The 21,023-nt window shown below is 41.4% G+C and overlaps 1 protein-coding gene across 4 annotated transcripts in view; it reads right to left on the minus strand.

The window, feature by feature from the left end:
* Positions 1-18,533, minus strand: part of PABPC1L (poly(A) binding protein cytoplasmic 1 like) — a 115,662-nt gene extending 97,129 nt beyond the window's left edge. For 3 of the 4 annotated variants that reach the window (XM_075176951.1, XM_075176953.1, XM_075176954.1), the window contains exons 1-3: positions 18,431-18,511; positions 17,146-17,344; positions 12,362-12,555 (exon numbers count right to left, since the gene is read on the minus strand). In XM_075176951.1, coding sequence (XP_075033052.1) covers positions 12,362-12,555; positions 17,146-17,338 — 387 coding nt within the window. In that variant the 5' untranslated portion in view covers positions 17,339-17,344; positions 18,431-18,511. Of the gene's footprint in view, positions 1-12,361; positions 12,556-17,145; positions 17,345-18,430 lie in introns of all 4 variants that reach the window. The other variant, XM_075176952.1, reaches the window with a different exon arrangement.
* Positions 18,534-21,023: the final 2,490 nt, after the last annotated feature.

Genomic DNA, 21,023 nt, shown 5'->3' on the forward strand with positions numbered 1-21,023 from the left:
CCCTAAGGGAACTGATACGAAGCCCAACATCCAAGCCATCTTAGAGAAACTCCAATAAACGAGAAACAGAAAAAAGTCGACTGACAAGAATGAGCCTCACACCATTTAACATAAGCCAGCTACGTCCTATGATAAATGCCTGACAAAGACGGCTTGCTGGCCTGCACGACACCGAAAGAGAACCCATTGTCCCGCCAATTGTCAGCCTCAACAGCCATGCCGTTAAAGCTAACCGAACAAAGTGAGGATGATGAAAGGGTCCCTGCTCCAGTAAATCGGGCCTGAGAGGAAGAGGCCAATCCGGACCGTCTGCGAGCAGAAGAATGTTGGCATACCAAACCTTCCAGGGCCAGTTTGGTGCAACTAGGATAACTAGAAGACTCCCCCAGAGCCACCCGACAAAGTAATCACTGAATCATGAGAATGGGAGGAAAGAAATACCCTAGTTGGAATGCATGGTCATTACATCCACTCCCACTGCCAAAGGGTCCCTGGACCTTGCCGTGTACGAAGGTTTTGCGCAATTGTGACGTGGCGCCATCAAGTCTATGTCGGGGAGGCCCCATCTGTCGACTAGATCCTAAAAAACCTGGATGCAAGAACCATTCCCCTGGGAAGATCGCTTGCCTGCTCAAGTAATCGCCCTCCCAGTTGTCCACCCCCGGAATGAACACTAAGGATATGGCTGGAACAAACCTTTCTGCCCAAGACACGATCTCGTTCGTCACTGCCACGGCGCTTGCGCTTCTTATCCCGCCCTGGCAGTTTACGTAGGCCACTGACATGACGTTGTCCGATTGAATTCGGGTCGGCATTTCTCCGTGAATAGACTGCACCCCCTGAAGAGGCAGGAGGATTGCCTTTAATTTGAGAACATTTATCGGCAAGGAGGCCACACTGCTTGACCACAAACCCTGTAGGCAAAAAGAGAGGACCACTGCCCCCCCAAGCCCTCAAATTGGCGTCCGTGGGCACCAAGATTCATGACCATGGAACGAACGGTCTCTGGGTTTGTCCACCACCGAAACAAGAGACGGGCAATCCTGGACAACTGAAACTCGAGATGAAAGCGAGATCCCGATCATTGGCATAAGAGGTCCCACTAAAATACCAGTGAACTAAACCACCCGTAAGGAAGGGTCTTGAAAGAGGCGACCATCTGACCCAAGAGTTTCATGTCCATTAACATGGAGGGTCGAGGAGACCGGAGAAGGTTCTGCACCAATGTCCTGATTGCAAACCTTATTTTCTGGAAGAAAACTTCTCCATGAGAAGACCCAAGAACACCATCCTCTGGGACGGAACCAACTGGGACTTCGGGTAACTTATCACCCACCTGTGCTGTTCCAGAATCCGAAGGGTCAGCGAAAGATGCTGATCCAGGACGCTCCTCGTAGAAACCTTGATGAGATCGTCCAAATAAAAAATGATATTCATACCCAAGGCCCGCAGGCAGGCAGCCATGATCTTTGTTAACACGGGGCGTTGTTGACCGACCAAAAGGAAGCGCCCTGAATTGAAAATAGTCCTTCTGTATCATTAATCAAAGGAGAGACTGATGTCCCGCCCAGATGGGGACAAGCTTCTTTGAAGTCCATCAATGCTAAACACTACCGTTGTTCCAGTCCATTGATGACGGAGAGGACCGATTCCATCCGGAACATGTCCACTCGCAAATGCTGATTGAGTCCCTTGAGGTTTAGGATCGGCCGAAATGACCCATCCTGCTTTGGGACCAGGAATAGATTTGAATAAAAACCCCGACCCTTCTAGGAATACGGCACTCGGCAAACGACTCCTGCTGAAAGAAGAGAATAGACGACCTGAGTCAAGGCCCTTCACTTCAGAGGGTCACGAAGTGGGGTTGAGAAGAACCGTTTGGGAGACGGACCCAAAAGGTCCATCACGTATACTCTGGAAATGATCCCCATAATCCAGCTGTCTCGTGAAGACACCGCCCACTGGTCTCTGAAGAGTTGCAGACGGCCCCTGACCCCCGCGAGGAGAGGGATGTTCCAGTCATTCTGGGGCCTTGTCCGGGGTCTTGGAAGAGGAGCGCCTCCTGGGAAAGGAGCCCCTTCCCCTGTGAGACTGTCCTCGGGATGAAAAAGGACCACCTCTCGCTCACGCCTGACCCCTGCCAGAGGTGTGTCCCCGAAAAGACTGCCGGCAAAAAATTACTTTTCCCACCACTGGACTGGGAAATCATAGTGGACCAAATAAGACCGACCCAGAATAAGGTAAGGCCTCCAGCAACTTCTTCGATTCTGCATCTGCATCCCAAGATTGCAGCCAAAGGTAACTTCTAGTCGCCACAGTCGTGGCCGAAATAGAAGAAGCCACTGAAGTCGCATTCTGGGCCGCTCATAAAGATATCCCGAGGCTTCCTTCAAATGGAGAGCTAAAAGAAGGAGATCAGAATCCTGTAAACCTGCTGCCAATTGGTCAGCCCAGGTTTTTCATGGCTCTGGCTACCCAGGCAGATGAGGACATAGGATTAATGGGCAGCACAGTGGCTTAGTGGTTAGCACTTCTGCCCCACAGCACTGGGGTAATGGGTTCAATTGCTGGCCATGGCCTTATCTGTGAGGAGTTTGTATGTGCTCCCCGTGTTTGCATGGTTTTCCTCCGGGTGCTCCAGTTTCCTCCCACACTCCAAAAAACATACTGGTAGGTTGATTGGCTGCTAACAAATTGACCCGTGTGTGTTAGGCAGATTAGACTAAGCCCCAAAGGGCAGGGACTGATGTGAGCTTTCTGTACAGCGCTGCGGAATTAGTGGCGCTATATAAATAAATGGTGAGGATGATTGGCCGGAACGAAGCACCTGCTGCCGAAAACATGTTTTTAAGGAAATTCTCAGTCTGCCTATCTGTGGGGTCCTGTAAGACCGCTAAGCAGCTGCAAGGTGGTATAACGAGCTAACCTAGCGTATCCACCTTGGGAATCTGCTCCCAGCACAAAGCATCCTGGTCCTGCAGTGAATAAAGGTGAAGAAACTTGCGAGGGAAGGAAAATCTCCGGTCCGGAGCTTTCCATGCAGACTCCGCAATCTCAGACAGTTCTGAAGAGGAAGGAAAACACACAGTCTTTGGTTTAAAAAGACCCTGAACTGCTCTGCTCCTCTGATTTCACAAAGTCCAAAGCCTGGCGTACCGCTAACACCAGGTCCTGCACCCCCTGGGTTCTGGCAGCACGGTGGCTTAGTGGTTAGCACTCCTGCCTCACAGCGCTGAGGTCATGAGTTCAATTCCCATCCATGACCTTATCTGTGTGGAGTTTGTATGTTCTCCCTGTGTCTGCGTGGGTTTCCTCTGGATGCTCCGGTTTCCTCCCACACTCCAAAAACATACTAAGAGGTTAATTGGCTGCTGTCAAAATTGACCCTAGTCTGTCTCTCTCTGTCTGTATGTATGTGTGTGTACATTAGGGAATTTAGACTGTAAGCTCCAATGGAGCAGGGACTGATGTGAATGAGTTCTCTGTACAGCGCTGCGGAATCAGTGGCGCTATATAAATTAATGATGATGATGATGATGGCATTGTCCTCCCAGTCACCCCACTTGGTGGAGTCAGAATCCTCAACTAGCTCCCCTTCTTCCTCAGAAGACACCTCTGAGCCGGAAGCCGAAAACAGAGCATGGGATAACCTAGCCCGCTTGGGCCTAGAGGGAAGCAGCCCAGGGGAACCCAGAAAGCGATTTAAACAGTCTAATTTTCTCCCCAAAGAAGAAGACAAGCCGGCTCTCTCTGGGAAGTCTGAGGGGGCGGTAAATGCCCCTGGGAAGACGCCCCCGTGTAACCACAGAAACTGGGTTAGTAACACCTGATGAATTAAATGGAACAGAACCTGCTGCGGAGAGTACAGGGGCTGCATGTGCCTCTGTCTGTCGGGTAATGAGCTATGCAAGCAAAGAGACCAATTGAAGTGAAGACGCCCAAGCCGGCAACTCCGCAGACAGCGACGCCGTCCCCTGCACCTGCTCGTCCCGGACCCAAGCCACACACTGCACACAGAGCGCATCCTGGTCCGCCTGTCCCACCGGAAGTTTAGCAGAACACTTTGAACATACGTAAATTTTGACATATTTACCCTTATGACATAATTATCAGAAAAAAAAGGAATATACCAAAAATTAGCAGCAAGCACACCACACACACAGTGAGCAGAAACAGCAACAGGATTTTGCTAGGATCTACTAAAAAAAAAAAACACATGCTGCAATAAATTATAACTATGAATTAAAAAAAAAAAAAAAAAAAAAGTGTAAAGTTAAGAGAAAACTTGAGGCTACTAGGACAGTCTAGCACTCAAAGATATGTAGCCTTAAACTTAACTCCCCTGATGGGGAAACTACACTAAACAAATAAATTGTGTTTGATACACAGATAACCAACTAAGGAAGAGACACTTAGTTGGGTCCAGGGTAAGGAAGGAAGGAGTCAGAGACAGTACACTTTTCTCCTTCCAAAGCCACTTGAGGAATATCGGACCTCCTTTGCCATCGCGGGAGACTTTTGCGCTCTTGGGATATACCAACAGGCAGGAGGGAAGCCTTCACTGCCTTCTCCTCCCAGATTCTCACCGACAGCTGACCGCAGCGTGTTACACACCTTCTGTGTTCTCTGCGAGCGGTCCAGCAACAAATAGAAACGTGCCCAACGTTTCTGCAGTTTGACCTAGTCAGGCACTGCCGTGGATTGGTCCCGCGACCGGAGAGTCATGTTCCCTCTCCGCCTTAGCGGGGAACATGGTATCTCCCAACATGTCCCGCTTCCACCTCTTCGCTCTCTGTATGTCAGCAGAGCCGGTCCCGGAGTAGCGCCAGTTACAGCACCGCAGCGAGCGGCTGCCATCACCCTAATAACAAGCCCCAAGGTTGTCTGTATGGGCACTTCAGGACAAAAAGGTTTCTTCATCCGTCTATCCGGACCGCTAATCTAACAGATGACATGTAGTGCGCAGCACCTGTAGCCATCTACACTCACCATATAAACTAAAAAGAAAAAAAAAAATTTAATTACCCAATAGCACAAAAATAACAGCCTAACTCCTTGGGCGCTTAAAGAGGCTAGCAGGGGTTGCAGAGGGGAGGAGTCAGCAGCAGTTAGTTAACTATTTAAGTGCCAACTCCGAGTGTCCCTCATACAATCCCCATGGTAGCAATGTTCCCCAGATTGGATGACTGAGAAAAACATATACCGCTTGTGTGTAATATATATATACACACACACACACACATATTATACATGAACCCACAAAAAGGCAAATGTGCAAACAAAATAAAAAAAGGCTCAATGTACAAGAAATGGAAAGAAAGGCACTCACGGGTCTTCTTTAAAGATTAATTCAATACCAATGTTTTAAATAGTATTTATATATGCTACATCATAAGCTTAGAAACACCAATATACAAAAAAAAACAACAGGTGTGATGCAGCCTGTCACAGTGACATCTTCACACGACCATTAAAGAACTCCATTTTGCTACTATGGAGATTAGACTGGTGTAGGATCAAAAAGTCAATTACTATAGAAAACAACTGCTGTAACTGCATAATTGCTGTTGTCATTTGATGCTGTACAGTATGTAAACAACACCTGGAAAGAAAGAAGAAAAAAAAGTTTTTACCAGTGCAAGATAAATTGTCTTAACAAATACCACAATTGAGAAAAATACCCATAATCAGTTAAATCTTCAAAGTACAGAACAAATAAATGAACATTTATGCAACGCTAATACAGATGGTAAAAAAGCATATTGAAATATTATGTATCACCATGGATACATAATTCTTAATAGAAGAGCTAGTAGATCAGGTAAAAAAAAACAAAAAAAACACAATAACGTTTTAATATAAATGAAAAGAAATTGAAAAAGTATCCAAAAAGATAATGCAAAAACAGATAAAATAAATTAAAAATCATAAGCGTAATCAATGTATATGTCATGCCAACTAAACACGCAAACAAAAAAACAAAACACAGAAGTGAAAAAAAATGAAGTGCAGAAAACCTATAAAATAATAAAACACACGTTTAAATTAAAAAAAAAACCTCCATTTCTTAAACAACTTTAAAAGCAGCAGTGGAAAGATTAATTTGCCCTCTTTGGAGCTAAACTATAAACTATAAATCCAGACTGTTTCATGGTGCAAGAGCAGATTTCTTCTAGCTCTATCTCTCATTGGAATAGGAATGTGGTCTCAGACTCATGATGTCATTGCTTCATTCTCACAAAATGATCAGCTACTGGTTGGTCACTAAGCCCCTTCTTAGTTGCTGATCAGCGTAATGCCACCTGTATTCTTTCTGTCCGCATGGGCAGAAAATATAAATTCCATAGTAAGGCATGAATGGTAATGTTTGATTGGAAATAAAGAATTGTTTCATCTTCCTATCGTATTTAGGATTACACAAATAAAAATATATGACTAATCAAATGCAGACAAATTTATTTACTTTGGACACTTGGGCCTTTGACAGAGAAGATAGAATCTTCTAATTTTAATGAAATACTGGTATTACTTTCAAGAGAAAAGTAGTATTAGCCCTAAACACGACCCTATCCTGAAACAATTTAAGAATAGGTTGTTCTGTCAAAAGTGCTTTAAGTCCTGTCACCACGTGCCAATATAATTGCTACTAAAAAGACCACTTTCAAGAGTAAGAAAGTTCAGTGATATTTCCTGTAGAGGCTCAAATGGACATTCTGTAAGGATATTTAAGACAACTTTAAGTTTCACAAAAGATAGGGTGATGAAATCTGGGTCTCATCTTTCAAGTTGCCTGCATAAACCTCAAAAAAAAAAAAAAAAACGTCCAAAGCTTATATGTGTACTAATGCCAGTAGTACAGGAATATGTAGTTTACGTGTTAGCTGCCCTTATCTAAACCATCTTGAAGGAACTCCAAGATGTGACTGAAAGTAAAAGTAGCTAGTGTGTTTCCAATAACACATTTAGTTTCCCAAATTGTATAATACACCCTGGAGCCAAGTCTGTTTTCTAGCTTTTAGTAAAGTGGAATGCACCCTGGACAAAATATTTTGGATGTTTCAGGAATCTTCATTGACATACTTGGCCTTAATGTAAAAGGTTTAGATATAGAGAAAGATTCCATGGCTGCTGTGCAAACAATGGTCTGCATGGCTTAAAAAGTAGAATTACCTTTACCCTGCCTTTATAATTTTTTTTATAATGAATGGGTACTGAAGAGGGGCAGGGTGGTAGGAGGTGAAGAGGGTAGAAATGGACAGGAAAGGGAAAGGAAGAGGAACAAGGGGCGGTACGATGACTGGGTTAGATTGTGAGCGGTGTTTCAGCTCGGAGTCTATAGTGGGAGCTGCCTGTAGAAGCTTGGACAGCAATCAGGGTCCACTGGGACAGAAGCTCAACTCTGATCTCTTCTAGGTTATTTAGGTGGACAAGGAGACCATTTCAGCCAGCAAAAACTCCAGAAGATCTGTCAAGGAGCAGAGCCAGAAGCATTTCAAGAGTATGCTAGGATCACAGGCCTAGAAATGCCTGGAGCACAGATGGCTGGCTGAGGAAGCAGATCCCAACAGAGGGGGTAAGGCACAGAACTGGAGGTGGGTCTCTATGATGCTAGGGGCTTAAGGTCAAGACAGGCCACAGGTCTTGCCAACAGCTCCGATCACAGAAAAGTAGGGGTCCAGAGGTAGCACTGGCTCAGTCACCACTAGGCATCAGATTTAGCAGTAAATAGGACAGGTAAGCCCCAATGCTTATAAGCAACTTCAGTCACAGCGGAGCCAATGTGATGTGCTGCCTTCCTGTTGAGCAAATATGAGAATCCTTCATGTCAAAAATTTTCAGTCACCAGTCCTTGGAGATGTTGGCGATCCGAAAGGCAAGCACCCAAGCTGGAACTTTTGTTTGAAAATCAGACACCTTAAGAATTTCTGATGTAATGATCTGATGATTGGTATATGAAGATATAAGTCTGAGATCAACTGAAGTGAGAAAAATCTACTTGGACTACAATCATGATGGACCTCAGCTATTACTTCTTACATTTTATATGCTTGTCTAGGTTCCTTAGATACAAGATTGCAAGGTAGCCCCCATTGTGGTTTTTCACACAATCTTGGGAGTACAAACCTTTTTTCATTCATAAACAGGGACCTTGATAATAACTTTGATTCAACAACTTTAGGCTATCCCTTATGGTTGCTCTTCCTTAACTTGACTAGTTTTTGGAGGTAAGAACATCTGTTCCCTGGTGGATGATTCAGGAACTCCGCTGCATACCCCCCTGCAAACTGAAAAAGTCTCTTGTGTCTGTAGTTGCCAAGGTCCATTCTTCTGAAAAAAATGCGAGCCTGCCTCCCTCCTTCAATTCCCGATTAGAATAAACCTCTTCAGCAGCACTGGAAAGCAAACGTGGAGAAACTTCGGGACTCATTTTTCTGCAATTCATGAATGCAGTTATAAGGCTTGACAGGTCGTCCCAGTAGATGCAATTGCCCTGGTAGAAAGTCTAATAGAATCCACTCAAGCTTCACAAAAAAATTCAAAGACTTTTTATTTTTTGAATGCAAGTTCATTTCTTTTCATACCATCCTGAATGCTCCTTTCCAGATCATTGCTACAAATACTCAAAGACCAGATTTTGATCACCAAATATGTGATGAAATTTCTCTCTTCTAAATTTCTCTTGATTCAGTAACCAAAATATCGAATATATCACAGGCGTTTTCGCTGTGTCCTCTCAGATTCAAATTTTTCGACATCTAAGCTTACTTGACATTGATAGCTTTTAGGCCTCCTTGGTCACAAATGTGTGAGCCAAGGCCACTTTCTTCCACCTAATCAGCCGTTCCATCCGAGGAGGTGGCAGCTGTTAATTTTGTATAAATTTTGAAACAACTTTCCCATATAACCATCAGGGAGATTTATAAGCTGCATAGACCAGGAACTTTAGGGTTTTCTAGGTTTCACTGTTAAATCATAAATCCCTTTTCCTTGGGGTATGCTGTAAAATGAGAGTACCTAGCAGAGAAAAGAATGTGTGAGGTTGTGGAAATGTGCATCTAAAAGACCTTAGACAAAAAAAAAAAATTCTCTAGTTTAACCTGAAATCCGATTTCGGGACTTTTTTCAGGACGAAAAAGCCGTTCAAACATCTCAGACTTTATTTCAATAGTGCCTTTATGAGTAAGGGTTTCTTGTGGAGATTGTCTAGGGAGTTACGCCCTAATCCGAGAGCTGCTTAGAAATAGAAACACTATTAAAAGTTTTATTACCTTATTGCAATATGAACTGATTTGAGGGCCTGATTTATGGTTTTTAATTATTCTCTTTATACTCCTAGAATGCATAAGGCCATGTCATTCGTGTCACATATGTACATATGTTCAAATTCCAACAATCCACAGTAAGAAAGATGTCGGCCGCAGAGGCTTTGTGTGAACAGGATCCCAGCAGAACATGCTTTTTCCTTGGGAAGCTGATTTTTGCGATAGCCAGGTGCCTCCACCTAGTACCAATGCACAATGCTGGGGTTCTTTAAGAAGAGATTCTTCTTCACCTGGTAGCAAATTCCATATACACAGGTTTAAAGATAAAATAAAAAAAACTACTACTTTGCAATTTGTTACATTTTATATATTTTCTTCACGGTTTTCATTTTTATATTTACGTGTGTGTGTTAAGTTGTTTACATTGCCTTAGTACCTGATTTTCCATTTACTCTCACTTTTTTGCACTTCCTTCATTTTTGCTTCCCCCAACTTCTTTTGATTGACAATGATTTTGCATCCCTATGGGGGGTAAGGAAGGGGGGGTAACAGATATAGCTCTTCTAATAAGATTTATGTAGTCTTAGTCGTACATATTTTAAATCTGTATATTAAAGATATTGTTTATTTTGTACTATTGTTAGGATATAATTAACTCAAAATAGATTTGGGGGTAAATGTTTCAAGGTGCAATTTTGCAAATCCAGCGATTTTCTCGGGAGAGTTGAAACTCGCAGATGTATGAACCTGAAATTTCATGTAAAATCACCAGAGGTGTGTTTCAGTCAAAATAGCTATTTCCAAAATTGATAGAGTTCAAACTCCCGACTGTTTGCCACTCTTGCTATACAAGTCTCAAATGTATGAAACTGTGATTTAGCAAACTCTCCTGAGTTTGCTTTAAAACATGCCAGATACAAGATGCTACATTCTAGCAGCGTGTTCAGTAAACACATCACTGTTACACTGTCAACACTACAGAGCTGGAGGTCCTGGCAGCTGTCAAAACTGATAAAAATAAATAAGTTAAAAAGCGTGGGGTCCTCCCTCTATTCACTATTAACCCTCGTACTGCCAGCCTACTGCTGGTTACATGAAAATCGGGGGGGAAATTTGCGTGGGGTACCCCCGATTTTCACTTAACCAGCACTAGGCAAACCAGCCAGGGTGGGTGTCACTATAGCAGGGGTCCCCCTGCCATAATGACAAACCAACCACTGGCTGTTCAGCGCTGGGCTGGATTCCCTAGGGAGTAGGGTCCGGAGAAAAAAAAACTAGCAGCCCCCATCTAGGGACAACCAGCCCAGTGCTGAAAGCACTAGGGCTCCTCCTACATCCCTGGGTGGTGGGTGTAGGGTAATAAACGGCGATAAAAGAGTTAAAAAAAAAATGGACGCCATTTTGTTTTGTGGAACTACAAGTCCCAGTCAGCCAGGGTGCCATAAACAGTGTGGATATGCTGATACTTGTATAACTACAAGCACCAGCATACCTATGGCAGCCAGGGCATATTGGCACTTGGAGAACCACAAGTGCCAAAATAGACCGACACCCACGGCTGGCGCGGACCCGTAGTTCCACAAAAGAAAAAGTTTACAAAACCACAACAACCTCATTAAAAAGACATACTTTTAATAAAAATAATAAAACCCCAATAAAGTCACTAAACACCCTCATTTATAGCACATACTTTTATTAAAAATAATAAATTCCCAATATACTCACCACTGATGTTTTAATCTGTTGTCAGCAGCTTTTAATCCTAAAATGTCTGTAAATCAAGTCCCAAATACATTTGTATCCAATAGTCCGGCTTGACCAAGTCCAAAATAAATTTGTAATTCCCAAAGTCCAGCTCGAAATGTCCAAAAATAATTTGTAAATCCAAAGGCCCTGCTAGAAATGTCTTCTCTTCTTGGGCAAAAAGCCCCCCCCAAAAAAGCCCACATTGTCTTGGGAAACCCCCAATAGTCCTTGCGCATGAACTAAGTTCATTGCGTATCGGAGTTTCTACACTGTAGACAAACAAAAATTCCCCGGCGCTAAATGTAAATAGCAGAGACCAATTGTAAATAGAAATGCATATGAAATGTATTATTCTGAACCTGAACCATACACAATAAATTTGCAATAGTCACTGTAAACACAAAAATAATAATAGTAATAAAAATTGTCAGCAGACACAAACACAAAAATAATATGTATCGGAAAAAATAAAACAATGCAAAAAGTCTAGACCAAAAACAAAATAATCTAAAAATAAAAATAAAAACTGGAAAATAGGCCGGTGAAACAGTACTTTACAGATTTAATATGTGCACTAATGTCCTCCAAACAAAGAAAGCGGCACGCTCCACCCTGTTCAGGGGTTCCAGGTAAATACAAGGAAAAGTACTGTTGCACTGGCCTATTTTCCATTTTTATTTTTAGATTATTTTGTTTTAGGTCTAGACTTTTTGCATTGTTTTATTTTTTCCTATACATATTTTTGTGTTTGTGTCTGCTGACAATTTTTATTACTATTATTTTTGTGTTTACAGTGATTATTGCAAATGTATTGTGTATGGTTCAGAATAATACATTTCATATGCATTTATATTTACAATTGGTCTCTGCTATTTACATTTAGCGCCATGGAATTTTTGTTTGTTTATTTGTGGATACCTGGAGAGGATTTAGGATCACCTCCCCATTTGGCTGCTTTTTTGCATTTGGGTGAGCGCTTGTATATCGTTTTATCTTTTTCTACACTGTAGAAGCTGTTAGTGGTGGCTCTCCATTCATATATTTTTTTTTTTTACACAAGCATGTTCTGGATGGGATATTACAAAAGGAGTGGAATCTTCTGTATATTTACTGTAATTCTGGAATACTATAAAATCTGAAACATTGCTGGTTAAGCTTGGACCCATGAGTGCCTCTCTTGTTTCTCATTACATATATGCACACAAACACATAGGCTTCCAAGTACATTATTTGTGGACTGAACTCTGCTGCTATTGAGGGGTAAGAAGCACAATTTAAACTGCTAATAAAGTGAAAAATTAAATTGTAGACAACCAAGGTTCAGTATGAATAATAATTATGAATTCACTTACCTTACAAGATAAAATGTTCCCAAATGCTGAGAAGGTATCATACAGAGCTTTGTTATCAATGGATTCATCAAGATTCTTGATGAATACATTTCCTACACCAGATTTCCGAAGCCCGGGATCTCTCTGAGACCACATGATTCGAATTGGCCTGCCTTTAATGACTTCAAAGTTCATTGTGTCCAAAGCCCGCTCCGCTAGAAAAAGATGAAATGGAAAAATAGAATTTAACACTATACCAAAAGATGTATTTTTGACTCCTGGAAGTATAGGTCATAAATTTAATCTGTATACAACTGAAAGAAACTTGTATTTCTTCTCATATTTGAAAACTGACTTAAATTAAACTCTAAACCATATATTTTTATAATTTTGTTTTATCTTTGTATTTGTTTAATTATTAAAAAAAAAGCATGAAAAAAAAATCTATACAATATAAAAATAGAATATATGTATATATACACACACACACACACACACACACATTATAAAAATCTAATTATATATAAATATTCATAATATTAACAGTGCTCTGGAAGGAATAGTGATTATGGGCAAGTGAAATGGATGCAACTACTCTGCAGACACCAGCACACACCACTTAAATTGAGGAGGTGGCACGATGCAGTTAATATGCAAGAAGCAGGAGTGGGAGAGATGGAAGATGAAAGAGGGTGAGGTATACTATATGATGAAATGGTTAAGTGGAGGACTAGTAGGTAGGCTTTTCTAAACTGGAGGGTTTTCAATGACCGTCTGAAGCTATATATGCTAGGGGATAGTCTGATAGAACAAGGGACATTCATTCCAGTGATAATAGGCAGCACGGGAGAAATCTTGGAAAAGGAAGTGAGATGTGGTTACCAGAGGGGAGGAAAGGCGATGGTCATTGGCCGACAGGTGAGGGCTGATGTATGGAGAGGAGGTTGGAGATGTAGGGAGCAGTGCAGTTGGAGAGTACCTTGTACGCGAGGGTGAGGAGTTTGGCTCTTTCCCCTACAGAATTCTCTTCAGTGTAAGGACTGGCAGAGAGGGGAGGCAGATGTGGAGCAGCGAGAAAGCAAGATAGTCTAGCTGCAAAATTAAGTAAAGATCGAAGAAGAGCAAGGCGGGAGCAGGACAGGCCAGTAACAAGAAGGATGCAGTAGTTGAGAAATGATCATAAAGTGGCTAAGAGTTTTGGTGGCATTCTGGCAGAGGAAGGGTCTGATACAGGCGATGTTAAGGAGCTGGATGCAACAGGATTAGGCATCTAAACGAATTGGAGGGGTGAAGGAGAGGGTGGAGTCAAAAATGACACAGGCAGCAGAGGTGGGGAATGGAGGAGATAGTGGTGTTGTCAACAGTGAGAGATTGGAAGGGGAGGAGGCATTTGATGGAGGGAAGACAATGAGTTTTGTTTTGGCCATGTTAGGTTTGAGAAAGCATAAGGACATCAAGGAGGAGAGGCAACTGGACAACTGAAAGGGGAGGGAAGTGGAGAGATCAGGAGATGAGGTAGAGTTGAATGTCATCGGAATAGAGGTGGTACTGGAGGAACTGATGAGTTCACCAGGGAGGAGGTGTACAGAGGAAATAGTAGAGGGCCAAGGACAGAGCAATATGGGACTCCTATGAGAAAGATGGATGTGGGGAGGGGAGGAACCAGAGAAGGAGCAGTTGGTGAGGCAGGAGTTGAACCAAAAAAAAGACACTGCCAATAAAGCCAATGGTGTGAAGGGTGTGGAGTAGGAGATGGTGATTCACGGTGTCAAAGGCTGCAGAGAGGTTCAGGAGGACAAACAAGGCAAAGTGGCCCTTGGATTTGGCAGAGAGAAGATCATTGGTGACTTTGGTCAAGGTAGTTTCTGTGAATTGGATGGGGAAAGCCAGATTGGAGAGGATTAAGGAGGAAGTTGTCAGAGAGGTAACTGCTGAGACGGTTGTAGACAAGCCGCTTAAGTATTTTGAAGGCAAAAGGGAGAAGAGAAATGGTGCAGTAGTTAGTGAGGTGGGTTCAAGATTAGGTGAGACAAGAACATGTTTAAGGGATGAAGGGAAGATTTCAGTTGAGGGGGACAGATTGAAGAGGTAAGCAAGGTGGGAGTAGGCATTGGGGAAGAGGGAGCCAAGACTGATGGGATCCTAGGGGGCAGGTTAGGGTAGAGAGAATAACATAAAAAATGGACTATGTCGCCTGTAATAGGGCAGAAGGCGCACAAGAGGTGGTGACTGAATATTATGGTGTAGACATTATGAATGTCAACAATCCAACTGCGTCCTGTTCCTTGAAGTCAAGGTCAAACTATTATATAAATATATGTTAAATATCTTACTAACTCCCCAACTATCTTCTAAATTTTCTCCAGCGCAACAAACAGAAACAAAGATACAACAGCGCATAACATGCAATTCTCCTATACTTCTGGCAGAAGCAATTGTTATCAGAAAAATGTCTTCAGTATCACCCATTTTAAGGAAACTTCATGAAGGGTTCTTTTGTAAAGGCCTGAAGAACTAGATTTTCGCTCCATGGCAATACAAAACAATTTGGTGGCTTAGTGGCACTTCAAACTCATGACTCCAGTGCTGTGAGGCAGATTTCAGACCAAACCTTCATCTGTGTGGAGTTTATATGTTCTCCCCATGTTTGCGTGGGTTTCCTTCAGGTGCAACGGTTTTCCTCCCACAATCCATAAACATACTTTTGAAGGTTAATTGGCTGCTGTTAAACTGACCTTAGTCTCTCTCGGTCTGTGTTTGTGTGTATATGTTAAGGTATGTAGACTGTAAGCTCCAATGGGGCAAGGAGTGATGTGAGTGAGCTCTCTATACAGTGCTGCGGAATTAGAGGATGATAGGTTTAACCTCTTAAACTCTCAGATTGTTTATTGGTTCAGATGACATTGTTTGGCAACATCCAAAGTTCTTCCAATGCCATGTTTAGGTCTAGAGAACACCATGCCCTCATTTGCCAGTAAAGTAGTTTTGTTGAGACTTCAATGTTGCTTCTCCCCACTTCATTCGTGAAGATGATACTAGAGGTGCAGGTAACCCCAGTCTGAAATACAGTGGTCCAGATAGTGCATCTATTGTTTCCGCTACATGATACCAAATTATTGCTAGAATGCATATCTTTCTAGAAGATTTGAAGGAATATGTATTTTCTTGCCTTTCCATTTCCCGTGAGCTACTTCTCCTAAGTGTGACCACCAGACGAACTTACATGCATCTGTGGTTAAGCACAGATTGTTTTGTTTCTGTAGAACTTGTGAATACTACAATAAGCACCAGTTCAGATTTTGGCTGCTGCAGTTTTGTCAAATCTGTCTGTCCAGCTGTAATTTTCACTTGATCCATTCTGAGAACACAATTCTTTGAACCCATGATAAGTACTGGATTGTAGAGAAAAAAAATACCTAAAATAGTAAAGCATCGCCCCACGGAGGGAGGTTAGGCCCTGATTTGCAATTTTGATAATTTTCCCTTCCTTTGGTAGAAAAGCTTCTATACGAGTCTAATTTTACCCATAGAAATTCCCTTTTTGTAGATGGGATAAGCTGGATTTCTCCCAGTTGGTAAGCCATCCAGGATCCTGCAGGGTTATGACCACCTTGGCTCAGTGGTCTTGTGTGTTTGGACTTCCATTTGGTGAGTATATTAACCAAATAAGTATTCCTTACAATCTTACAGTATGCAAATATAAATAAATTATAATAAACTAGCCCAGAATTGTTGTAGAGGTGTGGTGTCTGACGGCGTCTGTTGCGGCAATGAACAAAGATAGACAGAAGGAAGTTCCAATATATCTTCTAAAGATATTCAATATACTGTTTACCTTCCTAGTCTCATTTTAATACATCTGTACATATTTTTTTCTTCCCCTTCATATTTGCACTTCTGCCATCTATTACCATATTATTTCTTTGGTGAGGTTGAGATACACTCACCAAGGATTTGTGGCTGCACTTCCATTACCCAACCCCCTTTCCCTAGGAGCGGCATTCTGCAAAACCCCTTTTATTTGGGAAAGAAAATCTGTATCATCTGTCCATCAGTATGTTCAAGATCACTGGCCTTAATAGCTTGTTTGCACTGACATGGTATATGACATGGCAGTGTTTAATGTTTAAAGGTTTAGTTCTACTTTTAACTGTCTGTAATGGAGTGGAAAATAAACTCTTTTAAACCTAACTTTCATATAAATGCAATAGAATGTCAGGTCATCATTGAACATTGTATTTTACTTTCATATAACCTATCAAGTTTTCCGTTTTGGGTTTAGTGGCTCATTAAGCATATACCAAAGGGAATTTGGATAGCTAAATAAACCTCAGTCCCACATGTGAAACCATCATCTGACCCTGGAAACTGAGTGCACTGCATGGTTCAGTCCAGCACACATTGCAAATAACTAGATCAAATGAAAAGTGCTTGGAAGTTCTGTACTCACAGTATGCATATTACAAGACAGAAAATCTACATGCTCTACTGCAAAGTTTATTGCTTCATTTGTCTAACTTCCTTCTGTGTTTTCCAGACATCTAGCCACGGATTTAAAGCATCAGACAAGTTATTTATTTTTTAAACAAAGCTACTCTCTGTATACAATAAAGAAAGCACAGCAAAATTGTGCTGTATCCAAGGCAGTGAAATAAAACAACCCAAGCAAGGATTTTTTTAGAGCATACAAGGAACCCAAACGGAGATAGCAACATACTTGATTAAAGATCGAGGAGGTATGCACATTCCAACATATTTCATTCATTGGTAGGTGACAATTACCTTTAAACACAGTGTAAACTTACCATCAGCAGGCTGCTGAAAATTGATATAGGCATAGCCAAGGGATCGACGAGTGGAAATATCACGACAGACTCTGATAGACAGTATTGGGCCAGCCGGGGAAAACTTTTCATACAACATTGCTTCTGTAACATCTACATGCAAATCACCTACATACAGTGAGGCCAGTGGGTATCCTGTGCCTGATGCGTTCATGGTTGTCTGTGAAAGTGTTTTAGAAATAAAAAACACATAGTAATTGCATTGTGTCATTTTAGAATTTAATAATTCTAGTTAAACAATATATATTTTTGTAAAAAAAAATGCATGTCTACTGTATGTTTTACATTATTCAAGATGGCATACATTTTAGTGATATTTTATCAACAAACAATATTAAGTCATTCTATTCTTTCCTTTAGCATTGTACCCTATAGATATGGTTTGTTTTCAAAATGATCTAACCCCATTACTTAACTTCTAAAGTGCTGCATTGTTTTGTGAATTATACAACGCATGTAGAAGTCACTAATGCCATCTTACATAATGCCACAGCCAGCCTCATCATAACATATATAATCCTCTAGAAAAATAGATGCCAGTTTTACCATTTAACAATTCAAGTGGGTAAAATAGACACTTAACATATGTTCAGACAGGAAAACAGAATTTCATATAGACATTTAGAAAATAAAACACACCTGACAGAAAACACTACAAAGCACTCTCACATAATAATATCCATGATAGCTCCGAATGATTTTGGAAGCCAAACTGTTGTTAGTCAACAGGTTTATCAAAATATATTTACACATCAACCCCCAGAGAAACAGGATGGAAGAAAACAGACAATGGGGATTTTGGTGCAAAATTGGATTATAGAGGGTAGGCAAGAAACATGTTGATTGCTTTCAATGTCTGTGACAATACAAAAAATAACTCAACAGTCCATTTAGAGCAATAACGATAGCTACCTGTTATTTATGTTTTACTAATAAAGGTGATCATACATAAAATGCATATTTTTGTTTGAGGTTGAAACAAAATAGCTTTTTTGTGGGGCTACTACTTTTTCCAACCCACCCAAGTTAGCACAAAGTAAATGTAGTACTAGGCCATTGAGCGCTGTAAGCAATTCGTAGTTGTCTTTTTAAACACGTATAACAACATAGTAGTAACAGCTTTTAACGCTCATTTATTTTGGCCTAACTCCAATGCTAACAAAAACACATTACGCAACCCCCTCCAGCCTGTAGCTTTATGGGCTACACAGTGGCGGGAAGGGGTCCCTTGGCAAAGGAAAGTTACCGAGACTTTTCACAAACACCGTCCTCCCTGTACGACTACACAACGACCTCGGCCTCACCTAAGCCCGCCTCTGTCTACGGCCCAGTTACGCAGGAGCGGGACCGATGTGAGGGGGCGGGGCCTGTGTCTTATATCCCTTCCTGGCTTAACGAGGCCTCGTTTGTGTATAACGGCTTCACTGCTGCCTGTTACCTGCAGACCTGGAGTAGGCAGCATGTGCCTCACTTGTGGTCGTGGGGGGCACTACCACAGCTTAGGGCATGTTATAGCTGGTGCCTCTAGACACACCAGGTAGTGTTCTGCAAGTCTCACCGTAAAATGCCATATGTGATTTAAAACAAAAAAACAATAATTATTCGTTTATAAAACAGAATAAGATCAGATAGCGTGAAAGGCATACAGTGTACATAAGCGTTGTGCTTTGCATTTGATCATTATTTTTAAAGGACACGTTTTTAAAACTGCTATAAGGCAGGAGGGTCTAATCATTTTCTTGGGAGTGGTCTTGTCTTCTGTGTATGATGTAATATTACCAAACAATGCAGGTTTATGAAACAATATTGTGGCCACAAATTTAGTTTTAAGCCATCACAAAACTTCTGTAGTATGTCTATACATTTGTTTATGATATGGAAACATTTACTATCAGTTGAAACTTGAATCAACCACTATATACTGTGTTGATATGCCATCATTTTATTTTGTCCTGACGCCCTTCGTATTTATTTTATTGCTAAAGAGAGATTATTCTCTGTCTATTATGTTTGACTGCAGATGTAACATCTCACAACAAACATGCCATTAAGACTAAACAACTGCAGGAGTAGGTTTAATGGTTCCCTTGCACACACACACACACACACACACATTGTGTTTGCTATCTCACCACAACCTCCCCATCTTAATTTAAAATGGTAATTGTTTTTTTTTGTTAATGTTGGCTGACATACAACGGAAAAAATTAGGTAAGATAATGAAAGAAGGTGCGGCAGGCAGCCCCTGCAAATCTGATTCATTAGGTTCATACCTGTGTGGCCTTTTTATAATTCCGAATCTGCACGTGTGGGGCTAAACTGGATAAATTTGCCCATTTGGCGCTCAAAGGTACTGTTCGTGCAGTTGTAATATCACCACACACATAAGCTGTATCATCCAACTGAAGTTACTACCAAAAATTACTCAATCAGCTTTGATTAGATCATTCTCAAGCATAGTAATGGTTTTGGGGCCAAATATACAGTGTGTGGTCATCATAACTAAGTAGTCCTTTCATGTATTACAAACTCGTACTAAAAAGAATGCATGCCACTCTAATTGTGAATGCTTTGCAATATCACAGTGCTTTTGTTGGCCCCCTGCCATACTGTCAAACCACAAAAGGCCATTTTGCTGACCTTATATTAAGTCCTCTCTCCCCCAGTTCCAATACTTAATTTTGGAATTTTGCTTGTTGTTAGAGTCATACATAAATTCCCATATATAGCCCTGAAGAATGAACAAACAATGCATAAATTAAAGTATAAATGCTGTCTCTCCAGGAATGTCTGGGAGCAGAGGTGTAACTTAGAATTCTAGTGCCCTGGGCGAGAAAGACAAATGCCGCCCCCCTAGCCCTCAATTTTAACCAAATTAACCTAAAATATTCCTAAATTGCGCCCCCCTTCAACGTTGCGCCCTGGGCGGTCGCCCATTTTGCACAGTCCTAGTTACGGCCCTGTCTGGGAGTCATCCCGAACTCCTGAGAAAGTCTGCAATTCTCCTGGGCAATATGTAAAAGATGGTGAGAATGAGGACAATAGTAAACGGTGTGCGTATCACTTCTCCCCCTCTAATACGCTGTGATACGAGTCAAGACATTGCACCTCATTGGCCACAACATAATGACACAAATCATGTAACCTTGACTTTGTAGACCTCCCACTGCATCTCTCGGAGGGCAGGTCTACAGAGCTGGCAAGTATAAAAAGTGTACATAGAATAAACAAACACAAACCTGGCACAAAGAAATATGGTGCTCAAAGGATGCAGAAAAGAGGTGTGTCAGCGCCTGCAGCTGAAAAGATCAGTGAGATCTTAGAAACAAATAGTAACAACACCCAACAACAGCGCTGATCACTGACACGGTATTGGTATTGGAGTCAGTGGAACATCGTTTTGTAGTCACTATTGACATTGTGACATATGAACATCCATCAGTTGAATTTTTGTGGTTAGATCTTTGTGACATCAGCGATTATTTGTCTGCTTATTGCATTTATTATCCACACTGGCCAGTGTTTGTTCCTTTTATTGTTTTATGTATCAATAAATTGTTTTTATTCCTCTCACGGATCGTATCAGCAGATTTTGTATGTGCCAGCGATCAGCGCTGTTGTTGGGTGTTGTTATAAAAAGTGTACATAGTTGTTCTTTTTTTTACATTCATACAACATATTAAACAATGGTATTTTAATAACTGATGATAACATTATTTAAATACAGAATTGTACATAAAAATGGTGTATTTTTATCTTTTATTTATATGGCGCAACAAAGGGTCCGCTGCGCCGTACATAATGTGTACAAGAAAACAAAACACGGCATACAGGGAAGT

This window comes from Mixophyes fleayi, chromosome 6 (assembly GCF_038048845.1).
Source record: "Mixophyes fleayi isolate aMixFle1 chromosome 6, aMixFle1.hap1, whole genome shotgun sequence".
NCBI lineage: Eukaryota > Metazoa > Chordata > Amphibia > Anura > Limnodynastidae > Mixophyes > Mixophyes fleayi.